Genomic DNA, 17882 nt, shown 5'->3' on the forward strand with positions numbered 1-17882 from the left:
GTTTCAGTTGCATTTTAATAAAACATATTATCTTTTTTTAGGGGAGGAGATGAGAGCAGGGGTCTGGCAGGTTGTCAATCTCAATGTTCAATCCAGATTTATGACCTTGGCTACAACCACAACTTCTTTTCAAGCTGCAAACAAAAGTTCTGAAAATAAGCTGACTTGTGATAATTGAACTTGTGAAACACCACAGCTTCATTTTCTTTGTGTCATTTTTATGTTCTGTTTAGCATAAAAAGCTCAAAAGGTAAACATTTTTTACATTTTGGCTTTTATGTTTTTCTATGAAGCACAAACTGCAAAACTATCTGAATGACACTAACAGCGTCCTCTGGTGGACACAAATATTATGTGCGCCTTTCAGTTTAACAGGTGACTGTGATCCATGAAAATGAAAGTAAAGTTCCGACACTTTTGAACTGAGCTGAGACGCCATTACAGGGAATCAGATCTCTGCTGAAAAACACGCATTTGGGGGATATTAATCAGAAAATTGAAGAGACGCAAATTTGGTGAGTTAAAAAAACTTGAAGATCAAATGGCTGAGAGAGCTCTTCTTGAAAATTTCCTGAGCTGCCATGTGTGTTCAGAGATTTTCAGAGATCCTGTGTCTCTGAGCTGCAACCACAGCTTCTGTTCAAGCTGCCTGCAGAAATTCTGGGAACAAACTAAAAACAAAAACTGTCCCATTTGTAAAAGAAAATCTTCAAAAGATCTTCCTATTGTCAACTTTGGACTGAAAGAACTTGCTGATTCCTTTGCTGGGAGACAGAAATCTGGATCATCTGAGACAGAAAAGAGAGAGAAGAAATTAACAGTGGTGTGCAGTAAACATGAGGAAGAGCCTAAACTGTTCTGTGTGGACGAGCAGAGAGCTGTGTGTCCTGTGTGTGAGTTTTCTCTCCACCAGAGTCACAAAGTGGTTCCTGTAGAAGAAGCAGTCAGTGACCTGAAGGAGCAGCTGAAATCTGACTTAAAGTCTCTGCAGGACAAGAGGAACAAATACAAACAAGTGGAGGAAACATACAATGAAGTGATTCAACACTCCAAGAAGCAGCTGTTGTCCACAGAGAGGCAGATCAGAGCAGAGTTCAACAAGCTCCAGCAGTTCCTGAAAGAGGAAGAGGAGTCCAGACTGGCAGCTCTGAGAGAGGAAGAGGAGCAGAAGGGGAGGACTATCAGCAGAGAGATGAAGATGATTGAGGAGCAGATCTCCTCTCTGTCAGACAGCATCTCTGCTGTTGAAGAAGAGCTGCAGAAACACAGCGCGCCATTCCTCAGCAGTTATAAAGACACTCAGAGCAGAGCCAGAGCCCAGAGCTCAGTGTCAGATCCACAGCTGGTCTCAGGAGCACTGATAGATGTGGCCAAACACCTGGGCAACCTGTCCTTCAGAGTGTGGGAGAAGACGAAGGAGAAGGTCCACTTCAGTCCTGTCATTCTGGACCCAAACACTGCAAACAACTATCTCTATCTGTCTGATGATCTGACCAGTGTGAGGAATGGAGACACAAAGCAGCAGCTTCCTGATAATCCAGAGAGAAACACTAATTATACCACTGTTTTTGGCTCTGAGGGCTTCAGCTCAGGGAAACACAGCTGGGAGGTGGAGGTGGGAGACCATCCTGACTGGAATCTGGGTTTAGTTAAAGAGTCAGTTGACAGGAAGGGAGAGTGTTTTGCTTCACCAAAATATGGAATCTGGTGTTTAAGTCATAAAAGTGGAAAATACACTAATGGTGATGGTCAGACTGTGACAGTGAAGAAGAGTCTCCAGAGGATCAGAGTCCAGCTGGACTATGACAGGGGGGAGGTGTCCTTCTATGACCCTGAAGACATGACTCACATCTACACTCACAGAGACACTTTCACTGAGAAACTCTTCCCATATTTCAGTATTGGAAAGGCAGAAGACGCCAAAACCTCTGAAATCAAAATCTGTGAGATTGAGATTTGATTGTAAAGTGATTCTTTTTTTTTTAACTGTTTTGATTTTTTTTTTCAGTCCAGCAGCTTAATTTTAGGGACATTATTCATCAAACTGTCTAACTTAATTATCAGGTTTTATTTATTTTTTGTTGATTTAGTGGAACTATTAGCAGTTCAATTAACCGAAAGCAACTTTTTTTATGTGAAAATCTTGTGACCCACTCGAGTTTGTGTAAGAAAATTTTACTTTTTATATTTCTTTTAAATTCATGTTTTCAATATTATTCATATTGTTCATGTGAATATTTTCGATAATTTTTAAATCTGAATGATGATGATATATTTCCTTTTCAAAGTTGTTGAGTGTGAACAGTAAACTGTGAGACTTCTTAAAAGAAAAAAGGATTAATCATTAAACTTGTGTCACATCAGCAAGAGTCAACTTTAAAACTACTGGATCCTAATTATCCTGATTATCACCATCTTGTTTTCAGTTAAACAACCATTTTAAAGTAACACGTCTACTTAAAAAAAAAAATCAAAGAATTGACTTCTAAGTTCAAAAACTGTCTCATCAGTGTAACTACACTTGATTGGATTAAAAATGTTCTTTCTTGTGTTATTTTTAACTTCAATCAGCAGGAGACGTCTCTCACAGTTTGAAAGATTTCTGAATCTTCTGATCCTCTTTTATAATCAGTTTTTTGATTTTTAAACTTCGCTCTCAGTCTCAGTGTTTCAGTGAATGAAAATAGGTCCTACCTTTGATTTATTATTTTAAAGTTATTCTTTAACTGGTTTCTTTGATCACTGAGAATCACAAAATGTCTCTGTGACATGAAATAAATCAAATTAGCTGATTCTGTTGTTGTTGTGTTTGACTGAAAATCAGCTTTTCACACACATTCAGTCGTTAGTTCAGATTTATTTAGCATGAAAACTCACTTTCATTGTTCTTTTTACTTTTTAACTGAGTCCTTAGAACAAAAGATTATTTGCTTCTGTTGGTTTGTAAATATTCTTGTTGTGCTGAAGCTGTTTTATTAAAACAATCATAATCAGATTTTGTTTTCAGACCAACATTCACATTTAACCTCAGCTCTCATAAACTGAATATCAGAGACGACTTGTACAGTTTGCTCAGATGGAGTCACTGATTTTCACTTTGGTCTGATCCTCAGTGTGAAACATTAGCAGGCAGAAATCAAACGTAATCATGGATAAAGTTTACACCCTCACACCTGATCTGCATCTTTATAAACTCTAACTTAAGTTGCTTAACAGTACATGTAATATTCACATTGACAGAGCAGAGCTGGAAATAGTTTGTATGAACAAAGCTGCAGAGATGTCAGATGAAGGTCCAACTTTATAATATTGGTGTTTTATTTGTATATTATATTTACTCCCAAAATGGAGACAAAGTTCATATTATCAAAGGTTTTTTAAACTTTTTATTTCCAGTTTCTCAAATTTTTAAATGTAAATCATTAAATGTTAGAAATGAATTCACTTAACAGGTAAAACAGAACATTAAGACTGAGCCGAGTTCATCTGTAGTTCAATGCGAGTTTAAACACATTCATCACAGAAATTTCTAGCTTTATTGTTGTTTTTACATTTAATTGATTCCTTAAAATAAAAGAACATTTGCTTCTGGTGCTTTTTAAATTTCCTGTTGTGCTGAAACTGTTTTCTTGAAGCATTTGTAGCACTGACGTCACTGTAAACAGATATATAAGATACTGGACTAGTTCTAGGTTCACAAGAGTGATGGAGCAAAGCACAGTGAAGAGACCCAGAAACCTTGAAATGAAAAGCCGCCATCTTTAATAAAACACAAACACAATCAGTTGATGTGTAGTACATCACACTAATCCTTCCATCTGTTCCAAATCCAACACCTCGGTTGTTTCTTTAACCTCCTAAGACATGAACTCTTCCACAGCATGCATTTTTAATTTCTCTTTGATATTTGGGCATATTGGGGCCTGATGAATGTAAAAACAAAGAATTACCAGATTTTTTTTTTCCTGATTTTTTTTTAAGAAAAATAAGAGCCACATATGAGGATATTCGTTTAAAATTCTGATAGAACAGTAGCAGTATAATGTCCTCGTAAGTGGATATCAGGCCCTTGAGTATTTTGGTCTAAATAACCCAAAATGTGATGTCCACATATGTGGACGCCAGGTCCTAGGAGGTTAAACTGTAGTTTTTGATATAAGAATCAGAAACCTTCAGTCTCAGAATTTACTTCTTTAAAAGACTTTAAGAGAATTCTGTTCTGTGAAAAACAAATAAAGCCAATTTAGTGTTATGAGCTCATTTAACTTGTGCTCATTATTAGTCACTCTGACTAGTTTCTGTCTTGCATGAGCATTCAAATGTGATCAAAACCCATTTTTGGTGTGTTGAGCCTTTAATGCAGAGTTTCTGTAGAGAAATAAAAATAAATTTACTCGCATGAGTAGGATTTCTCTCCGAGCACAGAGAGCTACCTGCGAGAGCGTGAAACTGTCACAGCGCGTGTAAAGCAGACACTGCTCTACAAAAAGGTCAAAACCACACAAAAGTGGCATCAACACATAACCCAGTGTTTTTAACAATTGTAGCTCTGGTGTCCAGCCGGCCACCACAAACACTCTGTTCACACCACGGCAGGGTATCGATTTCTATTTCTATAACTGATTCGATGCCGATTCACGAGGTCAACCGTCAGAAATATTATAATTATGATCATTTATCAGTACATTTATCCATATTTTTATATCTGTGTATTAAAACAAAGCTGACACTTGCGAGACTTTATCAAAGGTGTAACTGAGGATAAAACACAGAAAAATATGAAGGAGATTTTCCTGGCCTGGCTTTCTACAGCACACAACACTCTTGAAATATTCTGCAGTAGAACAAAAACACAAGAACACCAGGAATCAAAATATGAACATTACCTGATGTTGCTGAAGTGAAGCAGAGCAAAGTTACAGAGGTTTTATTAGAGACACAGCTAAGATTTTTGTAATTTGGCATAATTTGTAAGAGTTTATATTTCTTCAGTATTGAACAGCAGAAATGAAACTTTCTTGTCAGAGGCCAATTTTGAAAAAGCAAAAGCACTGAACACAACTGTAGACTGGTGCGTAATAAACAAGCGAATAATGCAGAAAACAGATTTTTCATGGGAAACTGGTCTCTGAGTTACTGAGAGAGAGAATTCAGTTCAATTCATTTTTTTATATAGTGTCAAATCACAAAAACGGTCACCTCAAGGAAGTTTTTGGGAGTCCCTACAACTCTAACCAAGTATAACACCATAGTTATTGTCTTAATTCACATGTCATGGTCTGAATAAAGCTCGTGTTTTGTGTGGATAGTTATGCTACAATCATGGCCAATAATCGGTATACCATCCTCACATTGCTCCACGTTACGTAAAATATTTTATTTGGTGAAAGTAACGAGGTTAGGATTGTTAAAAAAAAACCCAACGAAAACTGAATATTTCATTAATTTGGTTTATACAGCCTGATTGGATCCCTCCATCCTGATGACTGTTGCTGTGGATAATGGACCCAAACCATCCTCTGCATCTCCTACTGGACCTGCAGATAAACACTTCCTTCAACAACTGTTTCAGCTTCACTGACACAAAGATACAGAAAATCTACACCTCACACCACAATCCCTGTACTCAGTTTAGACATAAGATCCTTATTGTGTCATATTATGTATTGATTTATTGAACACTTCACTCTTTGTATTTTTTTTCTTTCATTGGCTTCATTTAATGCATTTATAAGAGCTCTACAATTTTTTTTCTTTTTTTGTCTTTTTAATTATTTTTCAAGACAGTGGATGTGATTAACAACTTCGAGGCAGTAGTACCTTAAACATGACTTTGACCAGAATCTGATTTGTGACATGTGAAAGTAAATTCTTCTGTGTTGTCACAGTTCAGTGTCATATTATGTCATATCAACAGTTTATATCAGTTTGTTTATTTTTTGATTATTAGCATTTCTGGTCTGTTCGCTGTGATTTTTCTCTTTATTTTTCATTATTATTTCGGTGACATCTCTAACACTGGTCAGCTCATCACATTTCAGTTCATGACAAACTTGAAAGTTGGAGTCTAAAGGTTTAAACTCTTGTGCAGGTTTGAGGCCACAGCCCAGGTAGTAAAAGCAGATATTGTGTTTGGTGATTAATAATTATCTAGAACACCATTACAACAGGTGAGCTCTCTAAAACAACTTTGCTTTCTTGAAGGACTGTAAGGTACAAGCTGTAAAGATGTGACATTTGATGAGAAACTTTCCTGAACTGTAACATGTTCAGAGACATTTAGAGATCCTGTGTCCCTGAACTCGAACTACTTATAGGATGTAGTCAGTTTACAGTAATACAGTAATCTTTAATTGAATCTGGTCCAAGGAAATTAACTTCACTGGTATATATTTAGTTTATAACAAGCATATTTTAATGATGTATTATTTGAAAAAAAAAATAAACTTTTGATTTCATGTATTTCAGCTGCATTTTACTCAGAATTATTGCTTCATGTTGACGAGGGTCAAGAATTTTTCTTTGTTTTGAGTGTGAGAGCAGAGGTCTGGCAGATTGACAATCTAAACCCTGTGATGAACCCAAATGTATGTTTTTGGCTGCAACGAAAACTTTAGTTCAAACTGCAGATAAAAAATCTGAGAACAAGCTGACTTGTGCTACTTGAACTTCTGAAACACCACAGCTTCACCTCCTTTGTGTCATTTTTATGTTCTGTTTAGGTTTCGTTTTTTAAGAGGTCAAAGTTTTTTACATTTTCTCTTTTGTGTCTTAAGGAGCACAAACTGAAAACTATCTGAATGACACAGACAGCGCCCTCTGATGGACACAAGTGTTATGTGCGTGTTTCAGTTTAACACGTGATTCATGAAAATGAAAGTAAATTCCGACACTTCTGAACTGAGCTGAGACGCCATTACAGGGAGTCAGATCTCTGCTGAAAAACACACGTTTGGAGGATTTTAATCAGAAAGTTCAAGAGACACTAATTTGGTGAGTTAAAAATACTTAAAGATCAAATGTCTGACAAACTCGGACTTGTTGAAAATTTCCTGAGCTGCCATGTGTGTTCAGAGACTTTCAGAGATCCTGTGTCTCTGAGCTGCAGCCACAGCTTCTGTTCAAGCTGCCTGCAGAAATTCTGGGAACAAACTAAAAACAAAAACTGTCCCATTTGTAAGAGAAAATCTTCAAAGGATCGTCCTGGTGTGAACTTTACACTGAAGGAACTTGCTGATTCATTTTCTGGGAGAAAGAAATCTGGATCATCTGAGACAGAAAAAGGAGAGACGAAATTAACAGTGGTGTGCAGTAAACATGAGGAAGAGCCTAAACTGTTCTGTGTGGACGAGCAGAGAGCTGTGTGTCCTGTGTGTGAGTTTTCTCTCCACCAGAGTCACAAAGTGGTTCCTGTAGAAGAAGCAGTCAGTGACCTGAAGGAGCAGCTGAAATCTGACTTAAAGTCTCTGCAGGACAAGAGGAACAAATACAAACAAGTGGAGGAAACATACAATGAAATGATTCAACACTCCAAGAAGCAGCTGTTGTCCACAGAGAGGCAGATCAGAGCAGAGTTCAACAAGCTCCAGCAGTTCCTGAAAGAGGAAGAGGAGTCCAGACTGGCAGCTCTGAGGGAGGAAGAGGAGCAGAAGGGGAGGACTATCAGCAGAGAGATGAAGATGATTGAGGAGCAGATCTCCTCTCTGTCAGACAGCATCTCTGCTGTTGAAGAAGAGCTGCAGAAACACAGCGTGCCATTCCTCAGCAGTTATAAAGACACTCAGAGCAGAGCCAGAGCCCAGAGCTCAGTGTCAGATCCACAGCTGGTCTCAGGAGCACTGATAGATGTGGCCAAACACCTGGGCAACCTGTCCTTCAGAGTGTGGGAGAAGATGAAGGAGAAGGTCCACTTCAGTCCTGTCATTCTGGACCCAAACACTGCAAACTGCTGTCTCTATCTGTCTGATGATCTGACCAGTGTGAAATATGGAGTCACAGAGCAGCAGCTTCCTAATAATCCAGAGAGAAACACTAATTATAAAGATGTTTTTGGCTCTGAGGGCTTCAGCTCAGGGAAACACAGCTGGGAGGTGGAGGTGGGAGACCATCCTAGCTATTTTGTAGGTTTAGCTAAAGAGTCACTTGACAAGAATGGATCTTCTATATCACCAGAATGTGGAATCTGGTGTTTAAATTATGAGAGTGGAAAATACTCTAATGGTGTTGGTCAGACTGTGACAGTGAAGAAGAGTCTCCAGAGGATCAGAGTCCAGCTGGACTATGACAGGGGGGAGGTGTCCTTCTATGACCCTGAAGACATGACTCTGATCTGCACCCACAGAGACACTTTCACTGAGAAACTCTTCCCATATTTCAGTGTTGGAGAGGCAGGAGACGCCAAAACCTCTGATATCAAAATCTGTCAGACTGAGATTTGATTGTAAAGTGATTCTTTATTTTAACTGTTTTTTCAGTACAGCAGCAGGGTTAATTTTAGGGAAATTATTCATCACACTGTCTAACTTCATTATCAGGTTTTATTTCATTTTGTTGTTCTAGTGGAACTATTAGCAGTTCAATGAAACCAAAGAAACTTTTTCATGTGAAAATCTTGTGACCCACTCGAGTTTCTGTAAGAAACTTTTACATTTTTTTCTTGTTTCTTTTAAATTAATATTTTCAGAATATTTCTCATGTTGTTCATGTAAATATTTTTGATAGTTTTAAAATCTGAATGATGATTTGTTTACTTTTCAACGTTGTTGAGTGTGAACAGCAAACTGTGACACTTCATTAAAGAAGGATTCACGATTAAACATCAGCAAGAGTCAACTTTACAACTACAAGATTTAAATGTCCTGATTATCAGCATCTTGTTTTCAGTTAAATAACATTTGAAAGTAACACGTCTTCTTTAAAGTTTTCCAAATTCAAAGAAATGACTTCTAAGTTCTGACGCTGTCTCATCAGTGTAACTACACTTGATTGAATTCATTAAAAATGTTCTTTCTTGTGTTGTTTTTAACCTCAATCAGAAGCTGACATCTCTCACAGTTTGAAAGATTTCTGGATCTTCTCATGTTTCATAATTAGGTTTTAATTTGATTTTCAAACTTCACTCTCAGTCTCAGTGTTTCAATGAATCACCTACCTTTGATTTGTACTTCAATGTTATTCTTTAACTGCTCTCTTTGATTATTGAGATCACAAAATGTTTCTGTGAAGTGAAATAAATCAATTCAGTGATTCTGTTGTTGTTGTGTTTGACAGTAATTCAGCTTTTCAGACACAGTCATTAGTTCAGATTCATTTAACATGGAAACTCACTTTGATTGTTGTGTTTACATTTAACTGACTCCTTAGAATAAAATATTATTTGCTTCTATTAGTTTGTAAATATTCTTGTTGTGCTGAAGCTGTTTTATTCAAACAATCAGCAGATTTTATAAAATCAAGAATTTATTTTAAGCAGCTACATTTTAAATCTTTTTTTCAGACCAACATTCACATTTAACCCCAGACAGAAATCAAATGTGATCATTGATAAACTTTACATTCTCACAGCTAATCTGTATGTTTACAAACTCAGAAAATAGTTTGAATGAACAAAGCTGCAGAGATTTCAGATGAAGGTGCAGCTTTATAATAGTGATGTTTTATTTGTATATTATATTTACACACAAGATGGAGACAAAGTTCATATTTTGTTCTCTAGTAAAAATGTTTACACTGTAAACATTTACACTTATCCCATTTTTAAATGTAATTCATTAAATGTTAGAAATGACTTCACTTAACAGATAAACAGAACACTAAGACTGAGCCAAGTTCATCTGTAAACATTTTAAATAAACAAATAAAATGTCTAATCACACTTTCACCTCAGGTCAGTGTCAGTCTGATCAGCTCAAATCCAGAATCCTGCTGCGATAAAGCAAATTGTCTCTTTAGGATCAAGTCAAACTGCTGCTGCTGATGTGGTCGCTGTAGTGTCTGTAAGTTTGAGTCTTGTGTGTCATCTGCAACCACCACACATTCAGAGGGGGAGAGAGGGCAGTACAGACCTCGACCAACACCCACAAAGCTCTCCTGCGGGGAAAGAATCTGGCCAAAACTCCACTGGTTAAAATGTCTCTGCTCTCTGGTGTCACTGTAGTGCAGAGGCTTCAGAACTAGAATCCTCTGGTTTAAAGATTTCTTCAACATTAAATAATCCAGTGACAGTTGTCTGTATTTCCACAGCTGCACGCAAACAATAACTGTTAACAATGAATTCAGCAAACTTTATTTTTCAAATTGTAAACAAATACAGTTTAAAACAGCATTTCTGTCGCTGCCACAGTGTAACTCACATTAGGGCCCCGTCCTCGTTTGGGCTCGCTCACTTAAAAGTCAATTTACTGGCGTGAGCAGGATTTCTATCCGAGAGCAGGGAGCTGCCCGCCAGCGCGTGAAACTGTCACAGCGCGTGTAAAGGAGACACTGCTCTGGTCTGTGATCTCTGGTCTCCCACTCAGAGACACAGGTTCCTGAGTGTCTAGCGTTCCTACAGCTATGGGAGGCGCTGAGAACACTCTTCGTGTGAGAGAAAATCTCCTCACGCAAATATGTAGAGCCAAATACTGTCAATAATGCAATGTTCTTAAGGCTTGTCAGGTAGTCGAGCTTTTTAGTTCAATCAGCTGCATTTCAATGTCTTCTGTGTCCAGCCAGTTAAAGAGAGACACATCCAGCTGCTCATTAAAGCTTTCTGACTTGATCAGAAAAGAAAACATTGGTCCATAAACCCGAAAGTCCTGAACATGCACAGTGATTTCTGTCTTGAGTCTTCGGATGTATCCGTGCATTTCCGTGGTGTTGATGCTGCGCTGAGTGGGCAGCACCTGAAGCATGAAGCGCCTCTGTCAGTGCGCCCCAGGGCGGCTGTGGCTACAATGTAGCTGCCATCACCAGTGTGTGAATATGTGTGTGAATGGGTGGATGACTGGATGTGTAAAGCGCTTTGGGGTCCTTAGGAACTAGTAAAGCGCTATAGAAATACAGGCCATTTTACTATTTTTACCATTTGAAGTGTTGGAGTGTGGACGTTTCAACATTGCTTGAAAAAACTGCCAGCTAGTAACGTCTCTCACCGGTAGGCGAAGTGATTTTTAGCCAATTACAAGTTGAATCATGTAGTTGGGGTTGTTAGCTAAGATACTGTCATTAAGAAGCGGCACAACTAATATGTCTACTCGAGCTAATTTGCGATGTGCACCGCTGGCCTGGCCGTAGATATTTGTTTTTAATGCACATTTTCAGATTAATTCATTGCGTGTGGTTGGATTTGAAGAAGGTGGGGGGGCCAACTTCACTCACATCTGATCAAAGGGTCATAAAAGCACACAAGCAAACATCCTTGGTCAGGAAGAGGGTAGACCCCCCCTCATCCTAGAGAACACCGTGAGGAAGTCCAGCAGTTCATTTATACACAAAAAGCACTTAGACTAGAACAGACGTAACTACGTTAATCCTACCATAAAACAATTAAACAAGGTACGAACTTTCCCATGCTCCCAGGATGTAGGTGTGCATTCTAGTGTGGAATACACACCAAGCCTCTGTAGCCTATTAAAGATCACCCAACTTATCACTACACAATTAATTATACACCTCTAAGCATCCATGGTTAAATATTTGTAAGCATAAATGACAATCAACAATACAAACTCTAACACCATCAGTGCCAGCTGTGGTTAGAGTGCCCAGCATTGCCAAGCCCTGATCTATCGCTTTCCACACATCAATAAGCTGTCAATCAAAATCAATACAGCTCTTCCTGCATCTGGAGCTTGTGAAAGACTGTGTGAGACTCCTGTTCACTGCTGAACAGTTACAGCTTCACAGCAAGAACCTTGAGAGCAAACTGCTCCTGAAGCTCAACCATGACCTTCCTGTGTGAAATAGAGTGAAGAAATAGTGCATTTTTGATAAATATGCAGAAATTGATGCACACCCATATAACTTATGGTAAAGTGAGCTACCTTGTTTGTACATATGTTGAAGTTGCCTCGTTCTAACGTTTTTTTCTGAGACTGCTGTGCCATTTGGAGTAAAAGTGAATATAATGTATACAGCACATCTTGTCACTGGAAATGGTTTGCACTGTTCATATATTTATATTATTTATTGTAGTTATTGGTTAAAAAGCTTTATGTTGGGAAAAACTGAAATCTGGAAATTCTGGATCTTGTGCCTTATTTTGTTAATGTTTTTACGTATTCTATTTGAAAATACTTAAATTTGTATATTTATTTATTTATTTATTTTTGTATGATAGCATTTTTTAAGGTGAAAAATAAATCAGACATTACAACCATTACTCAGTACTTGATTAGTCTTATCACCAACTACTTTACTCTTACTTGAGTAAGTTTTTGGACGACTACTTTTCACTTTTACTTGAGTAACAATATTGTAAAGTAATGCTACTCTTACTTGAGTACAATTTTTGGATACTCGACCCACCTAAAATATTGTCATTGGCCTTATAAGCTATTAAGCTATAGCTTAATATGCTGGTTTAATATGTAAGATGACCTGATAAAAATATTATTACTGTTCAAAAATGGGTCAGCTGTTCAAGAATCTGATGGCAGTGGGGAAGAAGGAGTTGTTGAGTCTGGATGTTCTGGATTTCACACTTCTGAACCTCCGCCCCGAGGACAGAAGTGTGAACAGTCCATGTCAGGGCTGTGTGGGGTCTTTGAGGATGGAGGCAGCTCTCCTCTGGACTCTGCGATGGTAGATGCTCTACAGAGAGGGCAGCGGAGCTCTGATGATCTTCTCCACATCTGCAGGTGTTTGTGGTCCATGGCAGTAGTGCTGCCGTACCATGCAGTGATGCAGCTGGTCAGTGAGCTCTCCACAATGCAGCTGTAGAACCTGCTGAGGATTTTGGCTGACATACCAAATTTCCTCAGCCTCCTCAAGAAATACAGCCGCTGCTGAGCCTTCTTGACCAGCTGTGTGGTGCTCAGTGTCCAGGTGAGGTCCTCAGAGATGTAGACACTCGTCAATGTCCTCGCAGTGAGGCTTGCAGAGTTCCGGCCAATCTGCGCATTCAAAACAGTCTCTCAGGCCCTCACTGTATTCCTCAGACCACACCCTTATCACCTTCTTCGTAGTAAAAGCAGATAGTGTGTTTGGTGATTAAATAAAACACCATAACAACAGGTGAGCTCTTTAAAAGAACTTTCTTGAAGGACTGTAAGGTACAAGCTGTAAAGACGTTACATTTGTTGAGTGTAGAAACTTTCCTGAACTGTAATGTGTTCAGAGACATTCAGAGATCCTGTGTGCCTGAGTTCTAACTACTTACAGGATGTAGTGAGTTTACAGTAAGATTATAGTCAATCTGGTGAAATGAAATGTACTTGACTGGTATACATTCAGTTGATAAAAAGGATATTTCCCTTAACATTTTATTTGTATAAATAAACCTTTGATTTTATATTTTTCAGCTGCATTTTAATCAAAACTATTATCTTTTTTTAGGGGAGGGAATGAGAGCAGGGGTCTGGCAGGTCGGCAATCACAATGTTGAATCCAAATATATGACCTTGGCAGCAAACACAACTTCGTTAAAGCTGCCTAGAAAAAATCTGAAAACAAGCTGACTTGTGCAACTTGAACTTGTGAAACACCACAGCTTCATCTTCTGTTTTATATTCTGTTTAGCATAAAAACTGGAGAGCTGAACATTTTTTACGTTTTGGCTTTTTATGTTTTCGAATGAAGTACAAACTGTAAAACTATCTGAACACTAACAGCGTCCTCTGGTGGACACAAATAATATGTTCGTCTTTCAGCTCAACACGTGACTCCAACTTTATAATATTGGTGTTTTATTCGGATATTATTTTTACTCACAACATGGACACAAAGTTTGTATTTTCATTTATGGAAACATGTTTTTTAAACATTTTATTTCCACTTTCTCACATTTTTAAATGAAAATTGTTAAATGTTAGGAATGGCTTACCAGGTAAAACAGAGCGTTAAGACTGAGTCAAGTTCATCTGTAAATATTTTTAAATAGACAAATAAAACATCTTTTTCTTGTATTTCCATAAACAGTGGGTCTAAATAAATAATTTGTCAGGAGTTATTAAGAAATGTTGAGTTACTATAATTGTCAGAGAAAGATGATGAGTGATTAACTAAAAGTCAGTAAAACTTCATTTATTCATTTTGCCAATTGAATCTTTTTTTACCCTGCAGACATGCAAAAACCTGTGATATCAAGTCAGACTGAGATTTCATTATAAGGTGAACATTTTCTTATGGGGGAAAAGTTGCAGTGGCAAAGCTTTATTGTAAACATTTGGTTGTTTTTTTAACTTTCTTCTTATTAGCAAACATATTGTCTATGGTTGATTAATATTTTACTCATCAGCACCTGCAGTGATTTTATTGTTTGTTTGTTTGTTTTTCCTGAAAATCCTCCTTCAGACATTTAACCAAGCATGTAGTTTTATTTAATTCAAACTAGTGATGTCAAATGATTAAAATTTGTAATCAGATTAATCACAGGATTGCTGTGGATTAATTTTGATTAATCACGATTAAATATCATTCATTTTTTGTCATGGTCCTTGTGGCTGCCTGGCCAGCCCAGCGCGGCCGCAAGTATTTTTGTTTTATTTTTGTCTCTCTCTCTTCTCTCCTGCTCTCCCGCCCTTGGCCGACGCACCTGCAGCTGATTACCGATGATTCCTCACAACTGTTTGCTGACTCTTCCTAAGGCAGGGGCGCTGAGCTACTCCTCGCTGGAATATTGAGTAACTCTAGTTAGTATTGACTGGCTCTGTAGAAAGCAATCATTTCTTGTGCGTACCTACGAGTAACTTTCGTGTTTGTGTGTAGATTTCCCGGACCTGTGACCCAGGACCTCTGAGTGCGAGTGGAGCTGTTCAGCGTGGAGTTGTGTGTGCGAGGAGCGTGAAGAGTGGAGCGTGTGTGAGGACCTTGTGTTTCCCTACCCTGTGGATCCTTTTCCCCCCCGCGTGTATATAGAGCACCCGGTGTGGTTAATAAAGCTCAGTTAAACTGTGTTTCTCAGTCTGGGCCCGAGTCCGTTCCATTCATCCTGACATTTTTAGTCGGTATAAATCGCATTTCATTTTGTATGAGCAAACAGACTCAAGAAAAAAGGGAATGTTGCCTGCAACTGAGAACAGTCTACAGTTGGGATTTTTCCCTCAGTTTCCCACTCATGTGCCACTGTTAACAAATGTTCAGCACATGCCTCTGAGAAGTGACGCTCCTCTGTCTTCATTATTCTCAATGCAAACGACTTTAATTCCTATGCAGCAGTAAGTAGATGTGCAGTAACACCAAGATAGTTACTGTTACTCACAGAAGTCCAGTAGTCACCTGTCAGGGCGACATGTTTGGCTACAGCTAAGCCCTCGTGCTTTTTTTTCTTTTCAGTTTCATAGAGCCCATGAATCTTTGACATTATTGTTGGAGCCTTGTTCAAAGCAACTTGCAAAACCTTTGTAAAGCCCGTGTCCTCAACGATATTAATAGGTCTGCGATTTGTTGCAATCCACTTGGCAATTGTGTCAGTCAATTTGTCCAAGGTAGGTTCACTGAGTCCCGATGCTTCGTGAGTGGTTTGTTGCAAGCTGGGCGACAAAGTGCTAGCAGCATCCCCGACTAACGTATGCTTCGTGTTAATCTGATATTTTGAGCTTGAAGTGCTTTGGTGAAAACAAAATTCTTTTCCTGCACAAAGCGCATAATACTTTATGTCGCTCGACTGTTCCGTCTTGTTGTTTTTATACTCAGATTTCCCATTGAGAGGGCCAATGTGCTGTTTGTCATCTTGCATATTGAGTTGGTTGGTTCAGCTGCCCGTCACCAGATCAACTGCTCATTTGATTCTAGTTGGACAAACTGCCCGAAATGTGTTGACAGAGACATTCCAAGGATTTTGAGTCATTCTGCTCTTCAGATGGGTTAACTGCGTTAAAAATGTTAATCAGATTAATCATGATGATGGATTAATCTGCATTAATGAGTTAATTTAGACAGCCCTAGTTCAAATGCATTCATCACAGAAGTTTCTACTTTTATTGTTGTTTTTACATTTAATTGATTCCTTAGAAGAAAAGAACATTTGATTCTGATGGTTTTTAAATACTCCTGTTTGGCTGACACTGTTTTCTTGAACCAGTTGTAGCACTGATGTCGCTGTAAAATAGATATATAAGCTGCTGGACTAGTTCATGGTTCAGAGGAGTGATGGAGCAAAGCACAGTGAAGAGACCAGAGCCAGAAACGTTTCAAATGAAAAGCAGCCATCTTTAATAAAAACAGAAAAACATCAACATGATCAGTTGATGTTAAGTAGCTCACACTTATCCTTACATTTGTTCCAAATCCCACAGCTAGGTTGTTTCTTTAAGATTTAGTTTTTTATTTAAGAATCAGAAATCTTCAGTTTCATAATTTACTTCTTTAAGAGACTTTAAAAGAATTCAAGATCAGTCTGTTCTGTGCAGGACTAATAAAGCTAATTTAGTGTTATAAGCTCATTTAACTTGTGCTCATTATTAATCACCTTGATTAGTTTCTGTCTTGCATGAGCAATCAAATCTTATCAAAACCCTTTTTGGTGCATTGACCCTTTAACACAAAGTTCCTGTAGAGAAATAAAAATAAATTTACACGCGTGAGCAGGATTTCTCTCCGAGCACAGAGAGCTACCTGCGAGAGCGTGAAACTGTCACAGCGTGTGTAAAGCAGACACTGCTCTACAAAAAGGTCAAAACCACACAAAAGTGACATCAACACATAACCCAGTGTTTTTAACAATTGTAGCTCTGTTGTCCAGCCTGCCACCACAAACACTCTGTTCACACTAGGGCAGGGTATCGATTTCTGTTTCTATAACTGATTCGATTCCAATTTACAAGGTCCCAATTCGAGTCGATTCAAGCTCGACTCAAGCTCAATTCAATTTTGACTCCAACCGTCAGAAATATTATAATTATGATCATTTATCAGTACATTTATCCATATTTTTATATCTGTGTATTAAAACAAAGCTGACACTTGCGAGACTTTATCAAAGGTGTAACTGAGGATAAAACACAGAAAAATATGAAGGAGATTTTCCTGGCCTGGCTTTCTACAGCACACAACACTCTTGAAATATTCTGCAGTAGAACAAAAACACAAGAACACCAGGAATCAAAATATGAACATTACCTGATGTTGCTGAAGTGAAGCAGAGCAAAGTTACAGAGGTTTTATCAGAGACACAGCTAAGATTTTTGTAATTTGGCATAATTTGTAAGAGTTTATATTTCTTCAGTATTGAACAGCAGAAATGAAACTTTCTTGTCAGAGGCCAATTTTGAAAAAACAAAAGCACCGAACACAACTGTAGACTGGTGCGTAATAAACAAGCGAATAATGCAGAAAACAGATTTTTCATGGGAAACTGGTCTCTGAGTTACTGAGAGAGAGAATTCAGTTCAATTCATTTTTTTATATAGTGTCAAATCACAAAAACGGTCACCTCAAGGAAGTTTTTGGGAGTCCCTACAACTCTAACCAAGTATCACACCATAGTTATTGTCTTAATTCACATGTCATGGTCTGAATAAAGACCGTGTTTTGTGTGGATAGTTATGCTACAATCATGGCCAATAATCGGTATACCATACACACGTTGCTCCACGTTACGTAAAATATTTTATTTGGTGAAAATAACGAGGTTAGGATTGTTTAAAAAAAAACCCAACGAAAACTGAATATTTCATTAATTCGGTTTATACAACCTGATTGGATCCCTCCATCCTGATGACTGCTGCTGTGGATAATGGACC

The 17882-nt window shown here is 38.1% G+C and overlaps 2 protein-coding genes across 3 annotated transcripts; both read left to right on the plus strand.

Annotated features, from left to right (window-relative positions):
- Positions 1 to 231: 231 nt before the first annotated feature.
- On the plus strand, positions 232 to 8259 carry LOC120745480 (E3 ubiquitin-protein ligase TRIM35-like). Of its 2 annotated transcripts, XM_040050381.1 has the most exons (3): positions 232 to 1715; positions 6853 to 6860; positions 8202 to 8259. In XM_040050381.1, the coding sequence occupies exons 1-2, from the start codon at positions 542 to 544 to the stop codon at positions 6855 to 6857; spliced, it is 1179 nt and encodes a 392-aa protein (XP_039906315.1). In that variant the 5' UTR covers positions 232 to 541; the 3' UTR covers positions 6858 to 6860; positions 8202 to 8259. The 2 variants fall into 2 exon arrangements, with proteins under 2 accessions (XP_039906315.1, XP_039906314.1); XM_040050380.1 differs by lacking the exons at positions 6853 to 6860; positions 8202 to 8259 and having other exon boundaries at positions 232 to 2470.
- Positions 6860 to 9013, plus strand: LOC120745481 (nuclear factor 7, brain-like). The gene has a single exon (XM_040050383.1). The coding sequence runs from the start codon at positions 7020 to 7022 to the stop codon at positions 8436 to 8438; it is 1419 nt and encodes a 472-aa protein (XP_039906317.1). The 5' UTR covers positions 6860 to 7019; the 3' UTR covers positions 8439 to 9013.
- Positions 9014 to 17882: the final 8869 nt, after the last annotated feature.

This window comes from Simochromis diagramma, unplaced genomic scaffold (assembly GCF_900408965.1).
Source record: "Simochromis diagramma unplaced genomic scaffold, fSimDia1.1 OVJJ01000131.1, whole genome shotgun sequence".
NCBI classification, from domain to species: Eukaryota; Metazoa; Chordata; class Actinopteri; order Cichliformes; family Cichlidae; genus Simochromis; species Simochromis diagramma.

Excerpts from the sequence above, each read along its gene's own strand:
- LOC120745481 (XM_040050383.1), top strand. The coding sequence starts at position 7,020 with ATGTCTGACAAACTCGGACTTGTTGAAAATTTCCTGAGCTGCCATGTG.
- LOC120745480 (XM_040050380.1), top strand. The coding sequence starts at position 542 with ATGGCTGAGAGAGCTCTTCTTGAAAATTTCCTGAGCTGCCATGTGTGT.